Source organism: Rhinopithecus roxellana, chromosome 4 (genome assembly GCF_007565055.1).
Source record: "Rhinopithecus roxellana isolate Shanxi Qingling chromosome 4, ASM756505v1, whole genome shotgun sequence".
Classification (NCBI taxonomy): Eukaryota; Metazoa; Chordata; class Mammalia; order Primates; family Cercopithecidae; genus Rhinopithecus; species Rhinopithecus roxellana.
The window spans coordinates 151,631,294-151,654,677 of record NC_044552.1 but is presented as its reverse complement, the minus strand read 5'-3'; the positions used below and the strand labels follow the sequence as shown (position 1 = coordinate 151,654,677).

The 23,384-nt window shown below is 47.7% G+C and overlaps 1 protein-coding gene across 3 annotated transcripts in view; it reads right to left on the bottom strand.

Annotated features, from left to right (window-relative positions):
• The window catches only part of RPS6KA2 (ribosomal protein S6 kinase A2), a 356,259-nt gene that overhangs the window by 34,057 nt on the left and 298,818 nt on the right, over positions 1-23,384 (bottom strand). For all 3 annotated transcript variants that reach the window (XM_030928285.1, XM_030928283.1, XM_030928284.1), the window contains 3 exons: positions 13,765-13,867; positions 5,419-5,549; positions 3,548-3,673 (listed from right to left, as the gene is read on the bottom strand). In XM_030928285.1, the coding sequence (XP_030784145.1) occupies positions 3,548-3,673; positions 5,419-5,549; positions 13,765-13,867 (360 nt within the window). The remainder of the gene's footprint in view (positions 1-3,547; positions 3,674-5,418; positions 5,550-13,764; positions 13,868-23,384) is intronic.

Sequence of the window (23,384 nt, the reverse complement as noted above, 5' to 3'; positions counted from 1 at the left end):
TCCCCTGGGGGCCACAGTCACCCCAAATGAATATGACTGCCCTGGGCAGAATCCATCAATTCTGGTCAATCTCCTCATTGTTTAGTAAAGATTGCTGCATTCCTCTTTCTGTCATTACTCAGTGGGGACATTTCTGGGTCATCCATGCCATTGAATGGGAGGATGCCCTGTCTGGCTCTGACAGGACTGCTTCTGAAGCAGAACCCGTTTTTATCCATGAGCCAGGGGTAGGTGGGCTTGTATATGGCTCAAGCGGCAACTGGGAGTGGTAAAGCTGGATTCTAGTGACAATCTCGGCTGGACATCTGCTGAGCTGAGATCCAACGCACTTATCAGACAACCAGCTGCCACATGCTTAGTTCTGGGTCACGTTAGAAGTCACTGAACTTTGCTGTTTCTTTGTCCGTCCATCAACAGGTGGGAATGATGCTTCTCATGAACAAGTCAGTGGATACAGACAAAGGCCAAAAGTATTTCAACTACATTTCACCTGGAAATGCTGAAAACAAAACCGCACAGTGCTCTGCACTAGGTCAAAGCAGTTTTGGTGACAAGCGGGTCCATTCTAAATAACAAGCTCGCTGCACAGAAATGCCAACTTGTTCATCTTGGGAGGAAATCTAAACAACCATGTCTACCTACAGATAAATGAACTTATTGTCACTGCTCCCTTGGCCAGCTGAAACGTGCTTCTGAAATGGCTCTGGTCACAGGAGCCTTCTGGACCATGAGCCACATCTCTCTGAAGAGTCCTGAGCCCTTCATGGGGCTGCTCCTTCCCATGCTTGGTTAATTTCTGCATCTTCCAGACCACACATTATGACCCACTGTAGTCTCAGAAGGGACAAGGGAAATCCCTGCCATGTCCGCTGGCCAAATTTGTCCAGGGAACTTCAAGGTTTGTGAAAGAGAAACAGGAAGACCAGGCTCTTTCTTCTACCATCGGCCAGAGCCACAGTGCCTGGCTTCTCTCCTCGAGAGCTTTTGCTGAAATTCCACAGAGTGTGACCTCAACAAGATTTTTGAGGACTGAGGGACTGAGTTACAAGCCGTGTCACAAAGCTGAATTCAGACAGCGTCTATATAAGAGCTGGATATGGGAATATTAGAAAACACACCATCACCTCGTCACTGGGGGATTTACTTGCAGAGGCACAAAACGGGGGCTGATCTGCCTCACAGTAGCAGGCTGTTTCTAGAAGGGCACCGTGGCTGCTGGGCTGACCAAACCATAGGCTCGTTTCTTTGAGCTCACTGGGAAGCAGTGATTGTTTCTGGAATTGCTGTTACCCGATAAACAATCTAAAGAAATTCTGTGAGCAATGACCCAGGCAGAAAAAAATTCCAAGGAGCCCATGTAGGCTTACAAAGCATATGTGACATATGTTTCAAAATACAAGTGAAATTCTCTTGTCTAAGGCAGAATAGAGGTCTACTCTTCACCACTGGAACATTGGGACACAGGAACAGCACCTGGATATGCAAATGGTAGGTGCCCATCTAAGTTCTCCTTTAAAAAACTCTCCCAATGAGATGGAGGAGCAGGACAAACCCGTCTCAACAATCCAAATCCTAGAAACGCACGAAGCCTACGCGCCCCAGGCTGCAGAGGCAACCACTTCATAACAAAACCTGGTTTTCTCCTGCTCTTCACACCACGGGTAGACATTCTACCATGACAGTAATGCTCACTGCAGTCTCCACCCAATTACAGTTCCAGGAACTGTAAATCATGATCTATTTCCTTCCTTTCACCTTTCCTGGATGTGTTCAAGACTCTGGGCAGACTAAACACAGAGATGCTCTCAGAGCAAATCACAAATTGATTACTTCTCCATATTTAAACTTTCTTTTTTGTTTGAGAAATTCAAGATAAATTTGTCAATAATCCATAAATTCTTGACCCAAACAAAATCAAGGGACCTGAGATATTTTTCGGCCAGCGTCGTTTGTGACAGCAAAGCGTTTTCCCAGTGCAAGAAACACGGTAGACATTCCCAGTGAATATGCTTGAGGATCCCAGGCCATGCTTGAGGATCCACCCGTTTGAAATACCTGTTTTCACAAAATTTCAGTGGAGCTCTGGGTAAATGAGGATGGGATTGGGTCATTTCAACGTTGTCATTATTTTGAACAATCTTTTCAGCGTATAGAAGAATCACGGTTGATGAAAATTACTCTTTTTACACTACTTGCTGGCTGGGCAGATGTTCTTTGAAGGGCAAGTGTCGCACCGTGTGCTACAGACGTGTCTGGGTAAGGAGGGCAGGTCCCAGTCATGATGGCAGCACAGGCTGGGACCTCGCTCTGCGACAGCCTGGGGTTCAGCTCCACTGGAAAGGGGCGGAGTTTCAAGTGTCTCTTGCTGTCTTTTAGAGAGGATGTACAATGTATCTTTTTTTTTTTTTTTTAACATAAATTTGATTCTGATTTTAGCAGGAAGCTTTATCTTTAATCTACATTTTACTAACCAAAAATCTCTGGAAACTGGTATTCTGGATTGCCAGATCAAATATTTATTTATTTATTTATTTATTTTTTTTGAGACGGAGTCTCACTCTGTCCACCAGGCTGGAGTGCAGTGGCACGATCTCGGCTCACTGCAAGCTCCGCCTCTCGGGTTCACGCCATTCTCCTGCCTCAGCCTCCCGAGTAGCTGGGACTACAGGCGCCTGCCACCGCGCCCGGCTAATTTTTTGTATTTTTAGTAGAGACGGGGTTTCACCATGGTCTCGATCTCCTGACCTTGTGATCCGCCCGTCTCGGCCTCCCAAAGTGCTGGGATTACAGGCGTGAGCCACCGCGCCCGGCCCAGATCAAATATTTAAACAGCAACAATTACAGAAGCTAAAGTTACTATGTAGAGATTGCCAAATTGGGTTATAAAGAATTGTTTCTCTATACTGTTCTTGACGGTTGGGAGTAAAACCATTAACTCTCTGCCAAAGTTTGTTGTGAATAATACAAGCTTATTTATTTCTTTAAAGTATTTTCTTCCTTTCTCCCTCTTTTCTTTCCTTCCTTTCCTTGCCAAATTCTATACCTGTTCCCCAACTCTATTTTCTCAAAAGATTGGGGCCCCAAAACTTTTCTCTTGGTGTATGTCATATACAAAGCTACAAGAGGTGCTCAGTCCCTACGTGGTGGATATGACTGAAAATGTTCCTGATTTGCAAAACTACCTTTTAATGGGTGACCGCATATCAAAGCAAACTGAACTCCATCATATCAGAGCTTGGGAAATGGCAAATAGAGAGAATGTTCACTCAGGCTCAGTTGTCCCTGCTGGAGTCACTGCACAGCTGAGCACACGAGCACGTATACTATGCTCCTATGCTCCGTGCTCTCACGTACCATACGTGCTCCCATGCGCTGCACTCACACAGGGCCCTGCTGTGCTCCTATGCTCCGTGCTCCCACATACCATACGTGCTCCCACGCACTGCACTCACACAGGGCCCTGCTATGCTCCATGCTCCCACATACCATACGTGCTCCCACGCGCTGCACTCACACAGGGCCCTGCGCACCCAGCAGCCTGCCTTACCTTCACAGCATACTCAGTGTCAGTGGCTTTATGCACACATCGCTTGCACACTGAGTAGGAGCCCACCCCGATGTCCTCCTTGATCTCGTAGCCATCGGTGAAGTGGATGTTGTTCCCGTGTAACTGCTGCAGAGGGACCAAGAGAAGAAGAGCTGTTGGAACCCTCATACGAGGGGATGAGGCAGCTACACGCACACAGAATGTGGGGCGAAGAGAGGCGCTGACTGTGAACCCGAGTGTCTGGAGCCCGGGAGCTCAAGGGTCCCCCTGCTCAAGGCTGCAGAGTTACTTAGTGATGTTCTCGACCTAAATCTCAACTTCTCTGATTCCTTGGGCTATGACTCTTAGCTTGTAGACACCAGGCCATTCTGTGTCCACTGGCTGGTATGTTTCTCACAAAGATCTGACAGCAGGAGAATCTGAAAGTGAAAAGGAAGTGCTGGCAACTACTGGGTGTGTGGCTCCAATGCCTGTGTGCAGAGCAAGGCTCTGGATGGAAACATCTCATTGGAAATCTGACTCCATAGTGTCCAAGTCACAACCTGCTCTGACCTGCATACAGCAGCTGCACCCACCCACTCTGAACTGAGACAGAAAGCCATCCATGGCAGCCTGCTCGGTCACAATGTCCACTTTCCACACCTGTATTTCTCCAAAGGCCACAGGGAAGGAAATAGGATGGAAATCCAATGCCATCCAACTTACCCAGACTTAATTCTTAAATAAGTTTAATCATAATTAGAATTAAGTTTAATTAAGTTTAATCCCTTAGAATTCTCTGTATTCTGGTTACGTTTATTAGGTGAGAAACTCATTATAAAAATATCACCTTCCAAAGACCTCCCAAAGATTACATTTCATCATGGGAAAATGATACCCACAAATTAAACTGCTATCCTAGGGTCCTGGCTAGAATCCACACAGGGAAGGTGCTCCAGTCTCTGGCCATAGACACCATAGTGACATTCTTCCCAGGGCTTTACCTTCCCTCTTTAAGACAAATGCCAAGTAGGGTAAGAGCAAGGGCTCAGTACACCATGGGAGACCACCATAGAGACCACTACAGGGACCACCATGGGAACCACCACAGGGAACACCAGGGAGATCACCATGGGAACCATTACAGGGACCACCATGAGAACCACCACGGGGACCACCATGGGACAACCATAAGGACCATCATGGGAACCACCATGAGAGGCTACCACAGGGACTACCATGGGAACCACCACAGGGAGCACCACAGGGAGACCACCATGGGTACCACCATGGGAGATCACCACAGAGACCACCACAGGGACCACCATGGGAACCACCATGGATACCACCTCAGGGACGACCATGAGAGAACATCACAGGGACCACCATGGAGACCAACACAGGGACCACCATGGGAACCACCACAGGGACTACCAGGGAAATCACCACAGGGACCACCACAGGGGACCACCCCAGGGAACACCATGGGGACCACCACAGGAGGCCACCATGGGGAATATCCATGGGAGACCACCACAGGGACCACCCCAGGAACCACTATGGGGACCACCACAAGGACCACCACAGGAGGCCACCATGGGGAGTATCCATGGGGACCATCACAGGGACCACCATTGGAGACCACCATAGGGGCCCACCATGTGAGACCATCACAGGAACCACCATGAAGAAGCACCACGTGAGATCATCATGGGGACCACCATGGGGGACACTCAGAACAACGGGAAGTGTGAGGGAAGAAGAATTGGTGATTAAAGTCCACCCATCCTAAGCACCCAACCCCCGGGTGACTGAGGTCACAGGGAACACCAGAGTCACCCATCATCCAAGTGCCCTCTTGCCCCCAACCCATTGCAGGCAAACGCAGTTACCTGCACAATTGGATGAACTGGGACTTTGTGCAGATCTTGCTGTGAGGGCTCCTGGATCAGGCTTGAGGCCACAAAGCTGAATCCTCTAAACAGGTGATGAGCATTTGCACTCGGGGGGACACCAGGAGAGTCTGCAGGTGACAGGGGCAGAGTTCAGATGCCATGAAAGCTGGGTGACCCTGGGGTGAAGTGATAGTGTGTGTGCATGTGGTATGTGTATGCAATTCATGTGTGCATGTGTGTGTATGTGCGCGTGGTGTATGCCTGTGTTGGAGGAAAAGGTAAAACAGACATGTAGAAATGCTGAACCAGATGAAACTACTTTCTTTTGGGTCGTGCTAATGATCTGATTTTTAAATGGCAAAAATACCCAGAACAAAAACTTTAGGATTATCATTGATGGCATCTTTTAGTTCACTAACTTCTGAATTGACTCTATATTCTTGACCACAGTCCTCCACCCCTACCCACTTCCAGACTCAGTTAAGAAGGCACCAATGTCCTCAGGATGGAATTGTCAGTGAACATGAATCCTGTATCCTTAGCATCTGGTCTCTAGGTTCCACAGGTCCCACCCTGTGCCCACAGCTGCATAACTGCGTGTGTGCTGTGCACGTGCTCTGCTGTTCAAGGACATTTGGGCATTGTTGCTCCTGTCCACAGCAAGGCAGAGTACAAAAGGAGTAATTCCCTTCCATTAAGATTTTTCTGATCTCTGTAAGATCTGTGTTCAAAAGCATGACTGCCGTGAGACTGATCCCACTTCAAGTTTATCATTAAGAAAAACAAAAGGAGAAATGCCTCGTGGGGAAAAAAAATCTGCATCATACATAACAGATGAGAGGCAAAACTCTCTATTGCCCAAAAGCTCCCAGAGATCAATGAGAAAAGAGCAAAATACTCAAAGGAAGGAATTCTGACAGCTACCATAGGCATGAAAAGATGCCCAATCTCTCTAAGGAGTGAGTATACACATATTTAAATAGGATAACACTTTTGCCTAATGAATTAACAAAAATGAAAGAAATCAATCACATCTGGGTTTGTGGACACTCTTATAATTGTAGGAGGGAGCATAACTGACATAATCTTTTGGAAAGTCAAGGTAACTTTTAAAGCTAACTTTAAAATTTGCATGTCCTCTGAAGACAACTTTACATCTAGGAATTTATCCTACAGAATTACTTTCAAAAGTGCACAGTAATAACAAATTGCAGATGACACAAACAAATGGAAAAACATCACATGCTCATAAATCAGAAAAATTAATATCATTAACATGAACCTATCACCCAAAGCAATCTACAGATTCAATGCAATCTCTATCAAAAAACCAACGTCATTTTTCACAGAATTAGAAAAAACAATACTAAAGTCAACATGGAACCAACAAAGAGCCTGAATAGCCAAAGCAGTTTTAAGCAAAAGGAACAAAGCTAGAACTAGAAGCATCACAACCTGACTTCAATTATATCACAAGGATATAGTAACCAAAATAACATGGTACTGGTATAAAAATAGACACACAGATGAACGGAACAGGATTGAAAACCCAGAAATAAAGCCACAAAGTTGACAAAAACTTTGTGGGGAAAGGACAGTCTTTTCAATAAATGATACTGGGAAAATTAGCTTGTCATAAGCAAAAGAATGAAACTGGACCCCTATGTCTCACCATATACAAAAATCAACTAAGAGATTAGAGACTTAAGTGATGAAAGACCTGAAACAATGAAAATACTGGAAGAAATCCTAGGGAAAACTCTTTTGGATATGGGTCTAGGCAAACACTTCAAAAGTCTTTTCAGGGCCGGGCGTGGTGGCTCACATCTGTAGTCCCGGCACTTTGGGAGGCTGAGGTGGGCGGATCACAAGGTCAGGAGTTCGAGACCAGTCTGGCCAACATAGTGAAACCCTGTCTCTACTAAAATATTTTAAAAAATTAGCCAGATGTGGTGGTGTGTGCCTGTAATCCCAGCTACTCGGGAGGCTGAGGCAGGAAAATTGTGTGAACCTGGGAGGTGGAGGTTGCAGTGAGCTGAGATTGTGCCACTGCACCCCAGCCTAAGTGACAGCATGAGACTCCATTGCAAAAAAAAAAAAAAAAGACAGAAAAAGAAAAAGTCTTTTAAGACCAGCATAAGAAATCAACAGAATGAATGAACAACCTGCAGAATGGGAGAAAATATTTGCAAAGTATGCAACTGACAGGGGAGTAATATCTAGAATTTACAAGGAACTCAAACAACTCAACAACAACAACAACAAAATAAATAACTCCATTAAAAATTGACCAGAGGACATAAATAGACATTTTTCAAAAGACATACAGATGGCCAGTGGCCAAACAGCATATAAAAAATGCTCAAGATCACTAATCATCAGACAAATACAAATGAAAACCAAAATGAGATATCACTTTATATCAGTCAGAATGGTTATTACTAAAAAGTCAAAAAAAAAAAAAAAAAAACCCAGATGTTGGTGAGGATATGGAGAAAAGTGGTGGGAATATAAATTAGGACCACCTCCACGAAAAACAGTATGGAGATTTCTCAAAGAACTAAATGGAACTCCATTCGATGCAGCAATGCCACTGCTGGGCATTGCCCAAAGGAAAAGAAATCATTGCCTCAAAAAGACACCCGCACTTGCAAGCTTACTGCAGCACTATTCACAATCACAAAGTCATGGAATCAACCTAAATGTCCATCAACAGGTGATTGGATAAAGAAAATGTGGTACATCTACACAATGGAATACTATTTAGTCATAAAAAAGAATGAAACCATGCCTTTTGCAGCAACACGGATGGAAATGGAGGCCATTATTTTAAGTGAAACAACTTAAACACAGAAAGTCAAACATCGCATGTTCTCACTCATAAGTGGGTGCTAAATAATGTCTGCATGTGGACGTCGAGCATGGAGGGATAGAGAATGGAGATGTGGAAGGGTGGGAGAAGGTGAGGGATGAGAAATTACTTAATGGGTACAATGAACACTCCTCAGGTGATGGTTACACTAAAAGCCCAGCCCTCACCACTATGCACTTTACCCATGAACAAAACTACATCCATACCTCTGACATTTACATAAATAAAAAATAAAACGGGCTGGGCACGGTGGCTCACACCTGTAATTGCAGCACTTTGGGAGGCTGAGGTGGGCGGATCACAAGGTCAGGACCAGCTTGACCAACATGGTGAAGCCCCATCTCTACTAAAAATACAAAAATTAGTTGGGTGTGGTTGTCAGGTGCCTGTAATCCCAGCTACTCAGGAGGCTGAGGCAGGATAATCTCTTGAACCTGGGGGGTGGAGGTTGCGGTGAGCCGAGACTAAGCCACGCCACTCCAGCCTCGGTGACAGAGCGAGACTCTGTCTCAAAACAAAACAAAACAAAAACAAAAAAAAAAAAACAAGCAAACAAAGAAATCCCAAAGTACTTAGACATAAATGTAGAAAAAGTCTGTTTCAGTGATATGTTACAGAAAAGAAAAAGGAGACACTAAATACTCCTCACTAAAATAATCATGGTCATGCTCAACAGTGGCCCATCTGTATCAGTATGCTTTGTAATGATTGCTGTGTGAGTCCTGCCAGTGAGGCCAGGGCCATCAGAAGGAGCTACAGCTGCACAGACTGACAGAGACATGGCTTCCTAATCGTTTGTCAAATTCAAAAAAGCAAAAAGCTGTTGAACAATATGAAGAACCCAAACATTATTTAAAAAATTAAATATATATTAATATATATAAAAATAGAATAGGATAACAGAAAAGATTAATATATTAAAATAGAATATATATTACATTAAAATAGAATACTATAATACATTATATAATATGTACATTTATAATATATGATAATACAATATGTAATTTTTCCTGAAAACACACATACATAAAAATTTAAACATTCTTATTTATATATCTTTTAAGACTCCATGTATGTATAGGTGTGTATTTGTATATTCTAGAATTCTCTACCTGCAGGCCTTTGCCTCTTAGCACTTTCTCCCCGCCTCCTCTTTTAGTTGCTGTACTTTGAAAGGAAAAAAGTGCACCTAGTTCTGTTTTATCTCCTCACAGTGCGGCAGGTGTGTGGGGCTGGGAGGCAGCTCCAGAGAACATGTTTTTTGTTTCTTAGCATCATATTTTGAGGCAACAGTTATGAGGGCAGCCGCTCCAAAGCCCAGGAGCCAGGCCCCAAGCCATGTGGGCCTCTGGTGCCAGTGGGGGCGAGGCCGTGGGCAGATGGATGACCCAGCACCCCACGGGTGCTTTTCCTGGGGTAAGAAGCTTCATGCACCTGCACTCACCTTCAGTGTCCTGAACCAAGAGGCAGCCAGAGCCAGGTGTCGGCCCTCAAAGGGGCCAACAAAGGGGCCTTCACAGTCACCCCTGGTAGATGCCCGCACGACCCCTGGACTAAAGTGACCAGAGTTGGCTGTGTTTGGAAATAAACTTCCAACGCACCAGACTAGCAAAGCATCATTAAAAAACTGAAGGCACACTGAGTGGTTTTCAGAAACTGAAATTCTGCAGCGCGACCCGGCAGAGCAGCTCTGGGCTTTCTGAGCGGCTCTGCTTCCCATTACATGGAGCAGCTGGAGGAGGAGGCGCTCCTGCTACGCCGGGTTTGCTCTCTGCACAAAGTCTGGCTTTGAGGTCTGCCTCCTCCCAAAGATCCCCTGAGCTACCATAGGCCGCAGATTCTCCCCAGAAAAATGAAATACACACGGCTACATCATGGTTTAAGAAATCTTCAAACCTGGAGGCACTTTAATGTCCTCCCTTAGGGACTCAGACTCAGACTTGGAGCTTATTCTAGGGAATCCGTAGGAGCCACAGAGTGTGAGGTGCTGAGCAAGGATTGGGAGGCTAATTTACAGCCTGTGGAGGAGTGTGCGTGGGGTGGGGGCACGGGCCACGTTAACTTGACAGATACAGTTTCATTGGTGAATGGAAAATCTGTAATTCCAGTAAGCAATGTCTTCTAACCAACCAAGAGGCATGGAAGACACAGCCACAACCTTCCGTGGCCAGAGAACTTAGGCCTCTCCCCACACAGACCAAGGAGAGCTTGCGGAAAGGGTAAGAGTAACAGCAATCTACTGAAGGCCAAGTGGGTCTTCACCGAAAGTTAAGAGGCTGATATTTGGTCACTGTGGCTAGCCAGTAAGGAAATGATAGGTGGCCTAAATAGAATTTGAGTACTTTATAATCACCTGAGGGATGCTGATTTTCAGCACAGTCTTTAAGAAGAGCAAAAATGTGAGTTAGATAAAAAGAGATGTAGAATTACAGTAATTACAAATAACCTCTCATGGTCCTGTAGATATTTCCTGATGTGTGGAGTCTGCCTGATCAGTTTTAAATCTTAGATTGGCATCTCCGGCTAAGCGGCATGCTCCAATGGGCAGCCAGCGTGTGATCAGGGAATAGAAACCAGCTTGAGCACTGGCTGAAGTTTAAGAAAAGACTAAAAGCCTAACTACAAGAAATTCTCACTGTGTGTCCAGTAAAGGATTTGTAGCTTATCCATTGCTTCAGAGTCACATTTCTACAGCTGCTCATTCACCCAGCCATGTGCTCAGCTCACATGCTTAGAAAATCCTACCTTCCTATACAATCAGAATGAGTTTAATGTGTCTTTAGCACTTCAATTACTACCTACCTCAAAGGCAAACGGTGGTGGGATAAATTCAGTGAAACTGATTGGAGAACTGGAAACACTAAGGAATAAAAAAGCCAATTCTGAATAGCATTGGAGTGCAATGTGTCTAATTATGTTTTCCTCAGGCTATTATTAAAACAAAATGGAATTCTCTAGATGCTCAAAAAAAGCTTCTGGTTCCACTGGCCAACTAGGTTGGGGTTTAAATTCTTCACGGATAAGATAAAAGGCATGTCCATGTGAATATTAGAGTTGACTGTATTAACATTTTCTTACCAAGCAGCACAAACATAGACTTTCTTTCCACATTTTAAACACACAGCCCCACAGGCGGCACCTCATGAGGACGTGTACACATTCTGTTAGGGACCATATGGTCCTTGTGGACTCGGGGACAATGATCTCGTGGTCAGACCTAATTGCCTCTGAGCTCCTCTTACATTCAGGTCAACAATAGGTTGAGAAATATCATGACTTGCTTGGGTGACCTGTGGGCAGAGCCAGGATGGAATCCCCAAATCCTGCCCCCTCTTTTCCAACTCAGAAACTGAAACGTAATCCTGTTCTGTGAACTGGGTTAATTTTGTCAATGGGAAGGACCAACCCCAACACACAAATACTTTCTACGGAAGCTGAGAATGGGGTGAGGTGAAAATCCCACAATCACTTATTGGAGAGAGCAGACCCACAAGTGTTTTCCAAGGCAGCCTCATTACATCACGAATCAGTGATGAACCAAAGCTACAATGACAGTTTTAATTCTACCTGGGGACTGCAGGAGGACCCAAAAGAAGTAACTGAACAGTCGGTGGCATGACTCCCTAGTTAACAGTGCCTGGAATCAGCTTTATTCCTGTTCTTGGTACCAATGTAGCCTGGGTCACGAGCTGGCCTAGGCCCATCAAAAGTCCCACTAAAAGCCCCACGACCCTCCCTATCTGCACAAGCTCACATCCACCTCAATGTACTCATCTGGGCATGGGAAACAGGGATTTCACCAACAGCCTGAATCTGGAGGAACAAAGTGGATTCTCTAACTTCATCTACTTGACATTCTGTGGTTGACCATCTATTTGTTTCCTGATTATCTTTTAAAAAATAAGAAAATTTCAGATTCAAAAGCAGTGAGAAAAAATACAGCAAATCCCTGTAGATTCAAAATGCAGCCTGGCCACCAGCTTTCTGGACTTGTCCCGCTTATGTCTATAGGAGGAGCTTGTGGATGGTTTTGCACATAACCAGCATACTGTTAGTGTTGTGGGCTGAATTATGTCCTTCCCAACTTCAAATGTTAAGGCCCTATCCCCCAGTGTAATTGTATGTGGAGACAGGACCTTGATATGGTTTGGCTGTGTGTCCCCACCCAAATCTCAGGCTCTGTGTCCCTACCCAAATCTCATCTTGTAGCCTCCATAATTCCCATGTGTTGTGGGAGAGACCTGGTGGGAGATGACTGAATCATGGAGGCGGGTCTTTCCCACGCTGTTCTCATGATGGTGAATGAGTCTCATGAGATCTGAAGGTTTTAAAAAGGGGAGTTTCCCTGCACAAGTTCTCTCTTTGCCTGCTGCCATCCATATAAGATGTGACTTGCTCCTCCTTGCCTTCTGCCACGATTGTGAGGCTTCCTCAGTCATGGGGAACTGTAAATTCATTAAACCTCTTTCTTTTGTAAATTGCCCAGTCTCAGGTAGGTCTTTATCAGCAGTGTGAAAACAGACTAATATAGGCCTTTAAGAGAATAACTGAAGTTAAATGAGGATAAAAGTGTGGGGCCCTAATCCAAGAAGACTAGTGTCCTTATAAGAAGACAGAGACACCAGAGCTCAGTCTTGCTGTCTTTGCACACACAGAATAAAGGCCACGAGGGGACACAGCAAGAAGGCAGCCGTCTGTCTGCAAGTCAAGTCGAGAGCCCTCACCAGGAACCAACCCTGTCGGTATCTTGAACTTGGACTTCCAGCCTCCAGACTGTGAGAAAAAAAATGACTGTTGTTTAAACCACCCAGTCTGTAGTATTTTGTTATGACAGTGCTATCAGACCAGGATAATTACCATATAAAAAAGCAAACTTTAATTCATTAATATCCCAAAAAAGATAACTTTTAAAGGGAGCTGACGAGTTCTGATGAAATTTGCTAGACCCCAAGAGGAATTTCAGACACACCAGGAGACCAAATTTATGCATCCATTTGCTATGCTATTTAGTAGCCGATACAACTTTTCAAATGGGTTTCTGTTTTTTTGCATGAATAATATCTATAGCTCACAAATCCACACACGTAACTGACAGCCTTCCCTCTCCGTAAATGCACTTTAATTGAAAGAGGGATTTTAATTGCCTCCAGTTTCTCTTCTTGCTCTTGCTGTGTGTCTCTCTGACACAGGAAGTAACTGGACTGGTGACTTGCAATAAGAGAATCCATAGGACACCTTCATCATTTCCAAGGTGGAGGTTGCGTAGGGAACAACAGAGAATTGGGGCTATCACTTAAACCTTTATCACTGAACAGAGAAAACAACAACAACAACAAATCCCAACAGAATGGACAGTTATTTTCCATGAAAAGAATTCTTAAGCATGGGAATCTCTTGTTCCTAGGTATCAGTCCCTAAGGGGTCAGGTGGGAGAAGCCACCAATAGAGGGAACCACCGTGGCACACACCTGTGGGCGTCCGTGCTGTGAACTCGGGGTCAAAGTGGAAGGTGTCCTCAGGCCTGCCCACTGCTGGTTTGAACGGTGGCTTGATCTCCTTCCGGTACAGCTTCTATTAATACAAGGAAAGCAAGACAGGGTGCTGAGAATGCACAGACAACGCCACAGAACACTGGGGACAGAGACTCCTGCTGCGGGGAGGGAAGGACGTTCTTATCACAGACTGCATCGGCCTTGTGGATTACAAGGGATTTCTAAATACTCTGAAATATAGATGACATATAAAATATATTAATATGGGTAGTATTATAGATAATATAGCATAAATAATAACTATGCATTATAGAAAGATATAGAAAAGGCATAGTTTGAGATATGAGGGTTTGGGGACATGCCAAGTGTTCTTCATTTTAGGGCAATAGTTTTCTAGTTTCTTCTTGGTAGTAGAATCTTTTTTTCCAGGTAAAATCATAGAGGACAGCCACCACTTGCCCCCACTGGGGACGGCAGTGAAGAGGCTGTGTGGCTCTCTCCTCCCTGCCCTGGGACTTTGGGGCTAGCACCATGGAACTTCAGCTCTGCGGGACACTGTAACAACCACCGACCCAGAGCCACCCCAGGGTGCTCTCTCACTAGTGTCTCAGGGCCTGCGCTCTGGGGGCCTTGGCACCTCTGCCAGAAACCTGCCTTGGGTGTCAGAATGAGGGCGCTCAGGCTCTCGACAGGAGGACGCCTGCATCTTCAGAGAACCAGCCCTTCCCACGGCCCCCTCTGGGCCCAAACTTATTTCCCAAAGAGGACCTTGGACAGAAGGCACAGAAAGTCCACAGCCCTTTGTGCTCCGGTCTCAGAGCTGCCCGCCTGACAAAGCTTTCCAAAGCTGAGATGTGTTGTTTCCAATCCTCTAGGGCAACAACACATTCTATGGGATAATTCAATGTAAGGAAACAACGCACAGGTATCTGGAACCTGGCGTGGTCCTCAGGTGGGTGATGCTGTAGGTGGTGCTTAGATGGAGGGAGCTGGGGGAGCCCAGTCCTGAGAGAAGTGGGGAGGGGGAGGGGCACTGGAGGGAGGGCTGGGGCCTGGGGCCTGACCAGAAGGCTGAGCTGGGAAGATTCAGTAGAAGACGCTGAGTTTAGTCAAATCACCCTGATGACAGAAGGCACAGGCCATGCCAGTGTGCTGAGGGGCCAGCCTGGTAGTTGGTAGGGCAGCAGCAGGGCAGGGCCAGGCTGGGGTCTTGCCCCAACTGAGCATGGGGTTTCCTTAATCCTGCCTGGTGAGGGTCCCCGCGGCTTTCGCGGAAAACATCCAGCCCGGGGTCCTCTCTTGGGCACTTGTGCGTGACCATCTGGAGCTCAGTTCTGGAGTCAGGGACCCTCATGGCCATGCAGCTATGGAAAATGGACGTAGTGACTCCAGCTGAAACCTGTTCTACATCTCTCAAGGACATTGGAAAGCAAATTTCAACACCTCCTCCGATGAGGCCCAATGGGAAGGGAGAGGAGGGAGGAGGGAGGAGGGCGTCTGACGTCTGGGTCCCACCTGGGGCACACCCTGCTCTGCTTATCCGGGAGCACCTGGGTCAGAGTCCAGATCAGAAACCAGGGCCCACAGCTACTGGAGGAGGGCTAGGTGCCAACGGACGCCCCCGAGCTCCCACGGGGGCTTATCAGGCAGCAGGATGTGTCCTGATTTACAAGAGCTCAGGGCGTGCACGTGGGAGCCATCAGAGGAGAAACAGGATTGAATTCAGCCCCGAATTATTTGGCCTTTTCCTGCCCTGGGTGCATAGTTTCCATTAGGCACTGAGTTACTCTTCAAGCCATTTTCAGAAATGAAAAGATGCTACTTTCTGCAGTGAGGCACAGGACAGGTGGGAATAGTCTCCCTGGACGCATGTACTTGCCCAAGGAAGTCTCCTGAGCGGGCAAGCCCAGGCCATCGAGTGCCACGAACAGGTCAGTGCAGCTCGTTGGCTACCCAGAGAGTCCTGAGAGCTGGGCTATTAAGTATCTTACTGAAGTCAAATCACATCCTCCCTCTGTGTGAGAGCGAGTGAGGGAGAGAGATGGAGAGAGAGACAGAGAGAGAGACAGGGAGAGAGGGGAGAGACGGGGGGAGCAGGGCAGAAAGAGATGGAGTGGGCAGGAGGGGAGAGAGAGGGAGGGGGAGGGGGATAAGAAAGAGAGGGAGATGGAAAGAGAGAGCACACACTAGCTCCATCCAGCACAGAGCCAGGCCTACTTTTATTATGAGGAGGAATTTATTTACACAAGAGATTTCCATTAAAAACAAAATAAAATACAAACTGGTTGTCACGTATTAATTCTACCTTGAAGTATTTACCTCTGGAATACAGGGGCCTACACGGCCCCTCTGGCTCTTCTCCTCCATGCCAGCTCTTCCTCTGTTGCCCTGGGGACCCATCTTGCCCACCCCTGCCCCTACCCCGCCATAGTCTCTGATAAAACATCCCCAGAGCCTGGTGCCCAGTGCTTCTTCATGGAGGGGTTTTGCCCCCACTGGGACATTTGGCAGTGCCCAAAGACACTGCTGGCCGCCACACCTGTGTGACTGCTGCGAGATCCCAGGGAGTGGAGGCCAGGGTGTGCAGAACCCACCCACCCATAACAGCCCCACCACACAGCATCGCACAGTGCCACCCAGGCTGAAGGTGGGAGACCCTGGCCCTGCCTGCTTCCTTCTCTCTCTCACCCTTCCTGCCTTGTTTCTGCTCCAACCCTCGAAAGTGTAACGTCAACCAGCTTCTTCAAGGAGGACCGGATGTTGAGGTGACTGGCCACTGTCCTTGGAACCCCTTCCCCTCCCCATGGAAACCCCGGTGTGGCAGGGCTGCAGGCTCTGCCTGGCTTCCTGCAGGCCACATCCTTCACCCTCCTCATCCACGCATGGGGCACGCACCACAGCCTCGCTTCACACAAGCTGTCCAGGAAAGCACAGGCTCGATCTCTGACCACCCTGACGCGGGAGGCTCACCCCTGGAGGCTGTCACCTTCCCACCTTCTGAGTCAGATTCACAGCCCAGCACTGGTACTGCTGTGACCTCCTCTGGGCTGAGGCCATCCCACTCCTTTAATACGAAGAATCTGCTGTGAAGTCAGGTACCCGTTCCCTCCATCCCAGAACACTGCGCCTGGTGGTGGGGCTCAGACATTCCCTGAGCTCTGCCGCATCTGTGCCTAGCCCAGTGCTGGGAGTCACCCGGGATGCCCAGTGAGGAGGTCCTGAGCCCAGGTGGTCCTGCAGCACTTTTGTACAACACCAACAGCTCCTCCTCACACGGCGGCAGGAGGAAGCCCGCCTCTGCTTTCCCCGTGCTTTCCACCCCTCAGCTGTGAGCCCAGGCTTTCAGCTCACAGACCCCAGCAAGACCAGAGGGAGGCATGCATGTGAGAGTGGACGGAGCGCTTGCCGAGGGCCAGGGCCTTCCTTCTGTGCTGCAGGAGCCTTCAGGCAACTGTCCACCCCGTAACACGGGTCCATGTGCCAACTGTGGCTGTGAACACAGCCTGTTCACTGGGGCCTCCAGACCACCATGCCCCCATCTGCCAGAAGCTGCTGTGTTTTCACTCTGGTCTGGGCCAGGCAGTGAGGTTCTGTGCAGGGCGCCTGGGGCTAACTGGAGCCAGTCACTTTGGTCATTTGGACGGCTTAAGGCCGATGGATCAATGTCTTCCTGATGCTACATAAACATTCGGAAGGTGCTAATGTGTGTTATTACTATGTATGCTTTTTCTTTCCATATGGAAACCTAAGAATGGGTTTGAGGCTTTGGGGGAGAAGTCATCTGGCCTCTTGCTTTGTATGTAAATCACTGCAGGCAGGGTTCTGTTGAGAGTGAAACAGCAGCAGCATCTCACCTGGGATTCTGAGCTTTGCGAGACAGACACTAGCAGTTCTGCCCTGGATCCCCCCTTTCTGAGACTCTGGGATAATTCATACCAAAACCGACAGAGAGAAAATGCAGTCTCATGATCAAATTCGCAAGTACATTTAAAATCATCTCATTTGTCCCAAGATATCAGAATGACACAGTGTGGCCACAGTGCTGAAATGAATTTCACGGGAAACAAGCGCACGTGAGGAAGCCCGTAGCAGGCCCCTCAGAATTCTATTTATACTAAAGACCTTCAGCTAAGTGAGAAGAGGACAGAGACGGCAACAGAAAAACGGGAACTGGGTGATGACATATGAGACAGGTGCTAATTTGGGGTCTCAGACCCTAACATCTGCCTTCTGCAGACAGTTTTGACTTCAGGCATTTTGGAATTAATACACTCCAATAAGGCAAAGGGCACATTTATAGATTATTCCTAAAATACTAACGCAAAACGATGCAGACCAGAAGACAGGATGGAAAGTGCCGCAGGAAGAATCGAAACGAGTTTGAAAGCATCAGGATGGGTGTGACAGGTCAGTGGCTCATGGAGCAGGACTGTGCCTGCAGTTTACCCGGCTGTAGGTGGGTCCAACAGCAGAAGCACCCGGACTTAAAAGCTGCTAAACCAAAGGGGGATGATTCATCGCACAGAGTCCGTGCTGCGTTTCCTGAAGGGGGAGTGCTCCTGGTGTATATAATGTAGGAATAAAAGGATAGAAATCCCGCTACTGGCAATGGGAGCAACAGCTGCATGGAGACGCCTGTACTGTGAGGCCCTGACCTGCAGCCTACAGCTCCCAAACCGCCAAACCACTCTCTGCACCATACTCTGCAAATACTCCACTTGTGGGCAAGACCAGAGTGAACTGTAGACCCGGAACCCACCCTCTGCTCCTGCCAGGACACACAACAGCCAAGTTCAGGGCACACCCCACGTGCTGCCAGATCACTGAGCGACCTCGAGCTTCTCATTGTCCTGTGCCTCAGTCTCCTCTACAAGTCTCTCCCATCTCACAGCATGACAGCTAATGATGTGCTTAGAAGGGTTTCAGACTATACAAAGAACATAAACATGAGTTAGTAGTATTGATCATTAATAACCAATAACAGTGATAATACGGGTCAGTGTGACACTAAGGGTCTAGGCTCTGGACAGAGTTCCAGAAAAAAAGATGTCTCTCCCCGATGACTGTGTGTCTCCAGCATCATCATTCGAGCCTATAAAAATATTTGCGGTTCCCTGGGTCCCCCTGCAAGGGACGCCAGGCTGGGCTGGGAGCCATCCTCAGACTGGCTTGTGCTGTCTACAGTGATTAACTTTTACGAAGCTTTTTTTGGGTTCGTGCTAATTCTGTGTTCTCAGCATGCTTCAGCCATGGGGGAAAACCAACACAGCTTCTCTCGCTGGCCTCTGCCGTATCCTCTGCAGAGGTTTGTAGTTGATCGTTAACTCGTGGCTTCTTACTCAGCTCGTCAAGCTGAGCTGGCCTTCAGAAGGAATGGCTCCTGTGTAGACATTCACCTGCTCATCTCTGAAGCTAAATTAAAAGGCAGCAGCCCACACCTCCACTGTTCCCACACTTACTGTCAGCAGATGGTCCTGCTCCAGCAGGCCACTGAAGACCCTGGGGACAGTAGTGGGATGACAGGTGTTTACTTTAAAAAAAATAAAATTAAAAGATCTGCTAGCAGCATCAGGTCACAGACGGCAGCAGAAAGCAAAATAAATATCCTTATATTTTCCCAGTTGGATCCTGAGGCAAGCCCTTGGGTGAAGTACCCAGGCAGAAATCTAGTGGTTAGGAAATATCTTCTCATCCGTTGTTACAGACAGTCTCCATTGCAGAGCAAACAGCTTTTGGTGTTAACAGTTCCTGCAAATGAGGCTGAACTGTGGTTTTCAGCTATCTGAGCCGCTGAAAACCAGAATGGGCACATCTGGAAAAATACATCATGAAGTAAAATTACGTCTTAAATAAATACCTTTAAACATCTTGCATTTTAGCACCCACTTTCTGAAGAATGGGATGATGGCTTGCCTGGATGTGTTATTTGGGTTTGAGGTTAGCCATGAAGACACATGGGCTGCTGCTGGGGCAGCAGACACAGAAGAACACACTGGCAGACTCGACTCATGAGAGAGGACCAGCTGAGATGGGGGGACCACTGGACTCGTCCTGATCTTGACAGCTTCTAAGACCATCGTGGTCCTGAACATGGTGTTTTCATGCCCACACATCTTTGTTGGGAGCATCCTCCTTCTCCTCCTTCTGCCCCTCTGCTGGTTAATTCCACGTGCCCTCTTTCAGGCATCATTTCTCTCTTTCTGCTGGCCACTTTCACTGTGCATGCACCTCTTCCACTGGTGGATGACGGCGTTATGGTACAGCAGACTCCTCAGTCTGTGGGCAGCTGGAGGACAGGGCTCTGCCTTCCAACTGTTATGTCATGGACATGGACACTTTGCTGGTGCACGACCATGGTGAGCACCAAGAGTTTTTTATCAAATGCATGAATTAATGCAGAAGTGATGTTTCTGAGCTCCTCCGCCACTCACAGGCTGTGTGGGTTCAGGGCACTGGGCAGAATGAGAGCCTGCCATTCCTCTAGCACTGCTGCCTGCCTTCCTCTGGCAAGCACAGACATGAAGTAAACATGTCTGGTTCTGATAAATCATAAGGACCTCTCTCAAAACCAAAACAAAGCCAAAATAAAATCAAATTAAGTGCTAAGAGCAACAAAAGGAACATCTCAGCCCTGATTCTAGTCTGATTACTTTGAAATGATGCAGAAATGCCACCTTCTTGGGCTGTGTTTGCTCTCCAACCACAGAGAGACCAGAGCACCCTGAGCAGAGGCACTGTGTAGAGAAGGCTCTTATTGCCACAGGAAAAAGGCAGCTGCTGCTCAGAGCTCGCTGGACCTCAGCATTCTGCAATGCACATTAATCTAATTTTTCATAGTTTTCCAAATCCATCGTATTGTTAAAATTCCAGGCATCTCACAAGGTTGTCTTAGCAAGTGTGTAAGCCCTTTTGGGCCATGCATACTTCGGAGTGGCTCCACTCGTGGCTGAGTCCTCTGTGTTGGACTGTGTCACCTGGGGGTTCGGTGTGGAGAGACTTGTCTTTCCTCCCAACTGCAGCCCTCAGGGTCTCCCATCCCAGGCTGCTGCCCTGCCCACCTGCAGCTCTCCCTCCAGTCCAGTAATCCTGGTTCTCCATTCTCCCAGGCATGGTCTTTGGAGGAAGGACTGGAGTGTGAGAGTGAGGAAATGGAGGGGCAAGTCTCCCTTGACAGCTGTGACTCCTGTCTTGAGAGTCTCACTCATTCATTCACTGATTCACTCACTGACTCAGTCACTGACTCATTCACACACTTATTCACTGACACACTGACTCATTCACTTATTCATTTGCTCATTCACTCATTCCCACACACGGCTTCAACAGGAACGAGGCATCAGACTGGCAAGCGAGTCACACACGCTGAAGCGCCCGACTGACACACGGCGCACGCAAGTGACAGGCACGCACGGACACGCAGGCAGCCCGCACGCAGCACGGAAGCAGGCACTCAGGAACGCACGCACGCAGGCACGGACGCATGCACGCACGCCCGCACTGCACCAGCACGCCACGCAGCACGCACGCAGGGCACGCACGCCCGCCCACGCTGGCACGCCCCACCACTCCACGCCCACTCATTCACTCACTCATTAATTCACTCACTCACTCATTCACTCACTCATTAACTCACTCACTCACTCATTCACTCCCTCCCTCACTCATTCACTCCCTCATTAACTCACTCACTCACTCATTCACTCCCTCCCTCACTCATTCACTCCCTCATTAACTCACTCACTCATTCCCTTACTCATTCACTCACTCATTAACTCACTCCCTCACTCATTCACTCACTCATTAACTCACTCACTCACTCCCTCACTCATTCACTCACTCATTAACTCACTCACTCCCTTACTCATTCACTCACTCATTAACTCACTCACTCACTCCCTCACTCATTCACTCACTCATTAACTCACTCACTCCCTCACTCATTCACTCACTCATTAACTCACTCACTCCCTCACTCATTCACTCCCTCATTAACTCACTCACTCATTCCCTTACTCATTCACTCACTCATTAACTCACTCCCTCACTCATTCACTCACTCATTAACTCACTCACTCACTCCCTCACTCATTCACTCACCACGCACACTCACCACTCCTCACTCACACGCATAACACTCACGCCCTCATCACTCACTCATTACCACTCACTCCCTCACACCACAGAACCACTCAATCACTTCACGCACGCATTAACACTCACTCATTCACTCCCCCCCACTCATTCACTCCCGCATTAACCCAACTTCACCATGTCCCTTACTCATTCACTCCACTTCAATTAACTCACTCCCTCACTCATTCACTCACTAACTCACTCACTCACTCCCTCACTCATTCACTCACTCATTAACTCACTCCCTAACTCATTCACTCACTCATTTACTCCCTCCTTCCCTCACTTATTCATTCACTCACTGACTCATTCACTCACACATTCACTCACTCACTAGGGATTCATCAAGTGCCTCCTTTGAGCCAGGCCCCGTTTTAGAGCTGTGGGTTACATCTCTAAGCCACAGATTCCTGATCTTGCAGCTTACATTCTAGAGGCAGGAGACAGAAAATAATAATAAACATCAGAAACACACGTATTATGAGGCAAGTCAGAAAGTGGTAAGGGATACGAAAACAGAGCAAGGCCAGGGGGCAGGGGTGCTGGAAGAGGAGCTACAGTTTGGAAGAGCTGCAGGACAGGTCTCAAAAGACGTACTGAATGGAAGACTGGAAGGTGGAGACAAGTGAGCCCTTGGGGGACTTGGGCACGAGGGGCCTGGGAAGCCAGACCAGCTGGAGCCAGTGCTTGGGGGGGAACCTGTTCCATGGAGGTGTGGGAAGGAGGCTCCATGAGGATGGGAGGGGTGACGCGTGGCTGTCCCGACCACTTTCCCGTGCTTTTCCATCTGTCCCCAGCTGCATCCTCCTCGTCAGCACAGTGTCCTCCTGTGACATGTGCAGACCCATCTGTCCACCGCCTTTCTCTGCCAAGTCATCACAAGCCCCATGGAAGCAGGACTTTGTTCCATCCATGGCTCTATCCCCAGCCCTGGAAAGTGCCTGAGATTGGGATGCCCAGCAGAAAGGGTTGGATAAATGGAGAAGCAGATCATGCAGGGAGGAGCTATGTGGTCCCACCTTGACCACTGGCAGGTGGGGGAGGGGATGCAACATGCTGTGACTCCCTGAGGGGTAGGCGTCGGGGTTCTGGGCATGGTGCTGTGCTAACCATCCACAGGCTAACACCCAGGTCCATTCTCCATGAAACAGGCTTGTCTGAGATCTAAACGCCATGTAAGGTGAAGTCTCCATAGAAAATATGGTGAAGTCTCCATAGAAAATATATTCCAACGCAGAGTCGACTAACAGTGACCTTAGGTGCCTGTCTGTGAGGTGAGCACAGCCTGAGCTTCTGATAAGCCTAAATTTTCAGGGAAGCTAAGTAAGAGACTCCAAAGGGAGGCCTTGGTTTTCATTTCTTGGAGGTCCTGGTTGGGAGACACAGATGTCCTGAAAGTTTGCATGCATCTCTCTAATCTTATTTTTGAAAAGAAGTCTAATCTTACAAAAGTTCTTTAATCA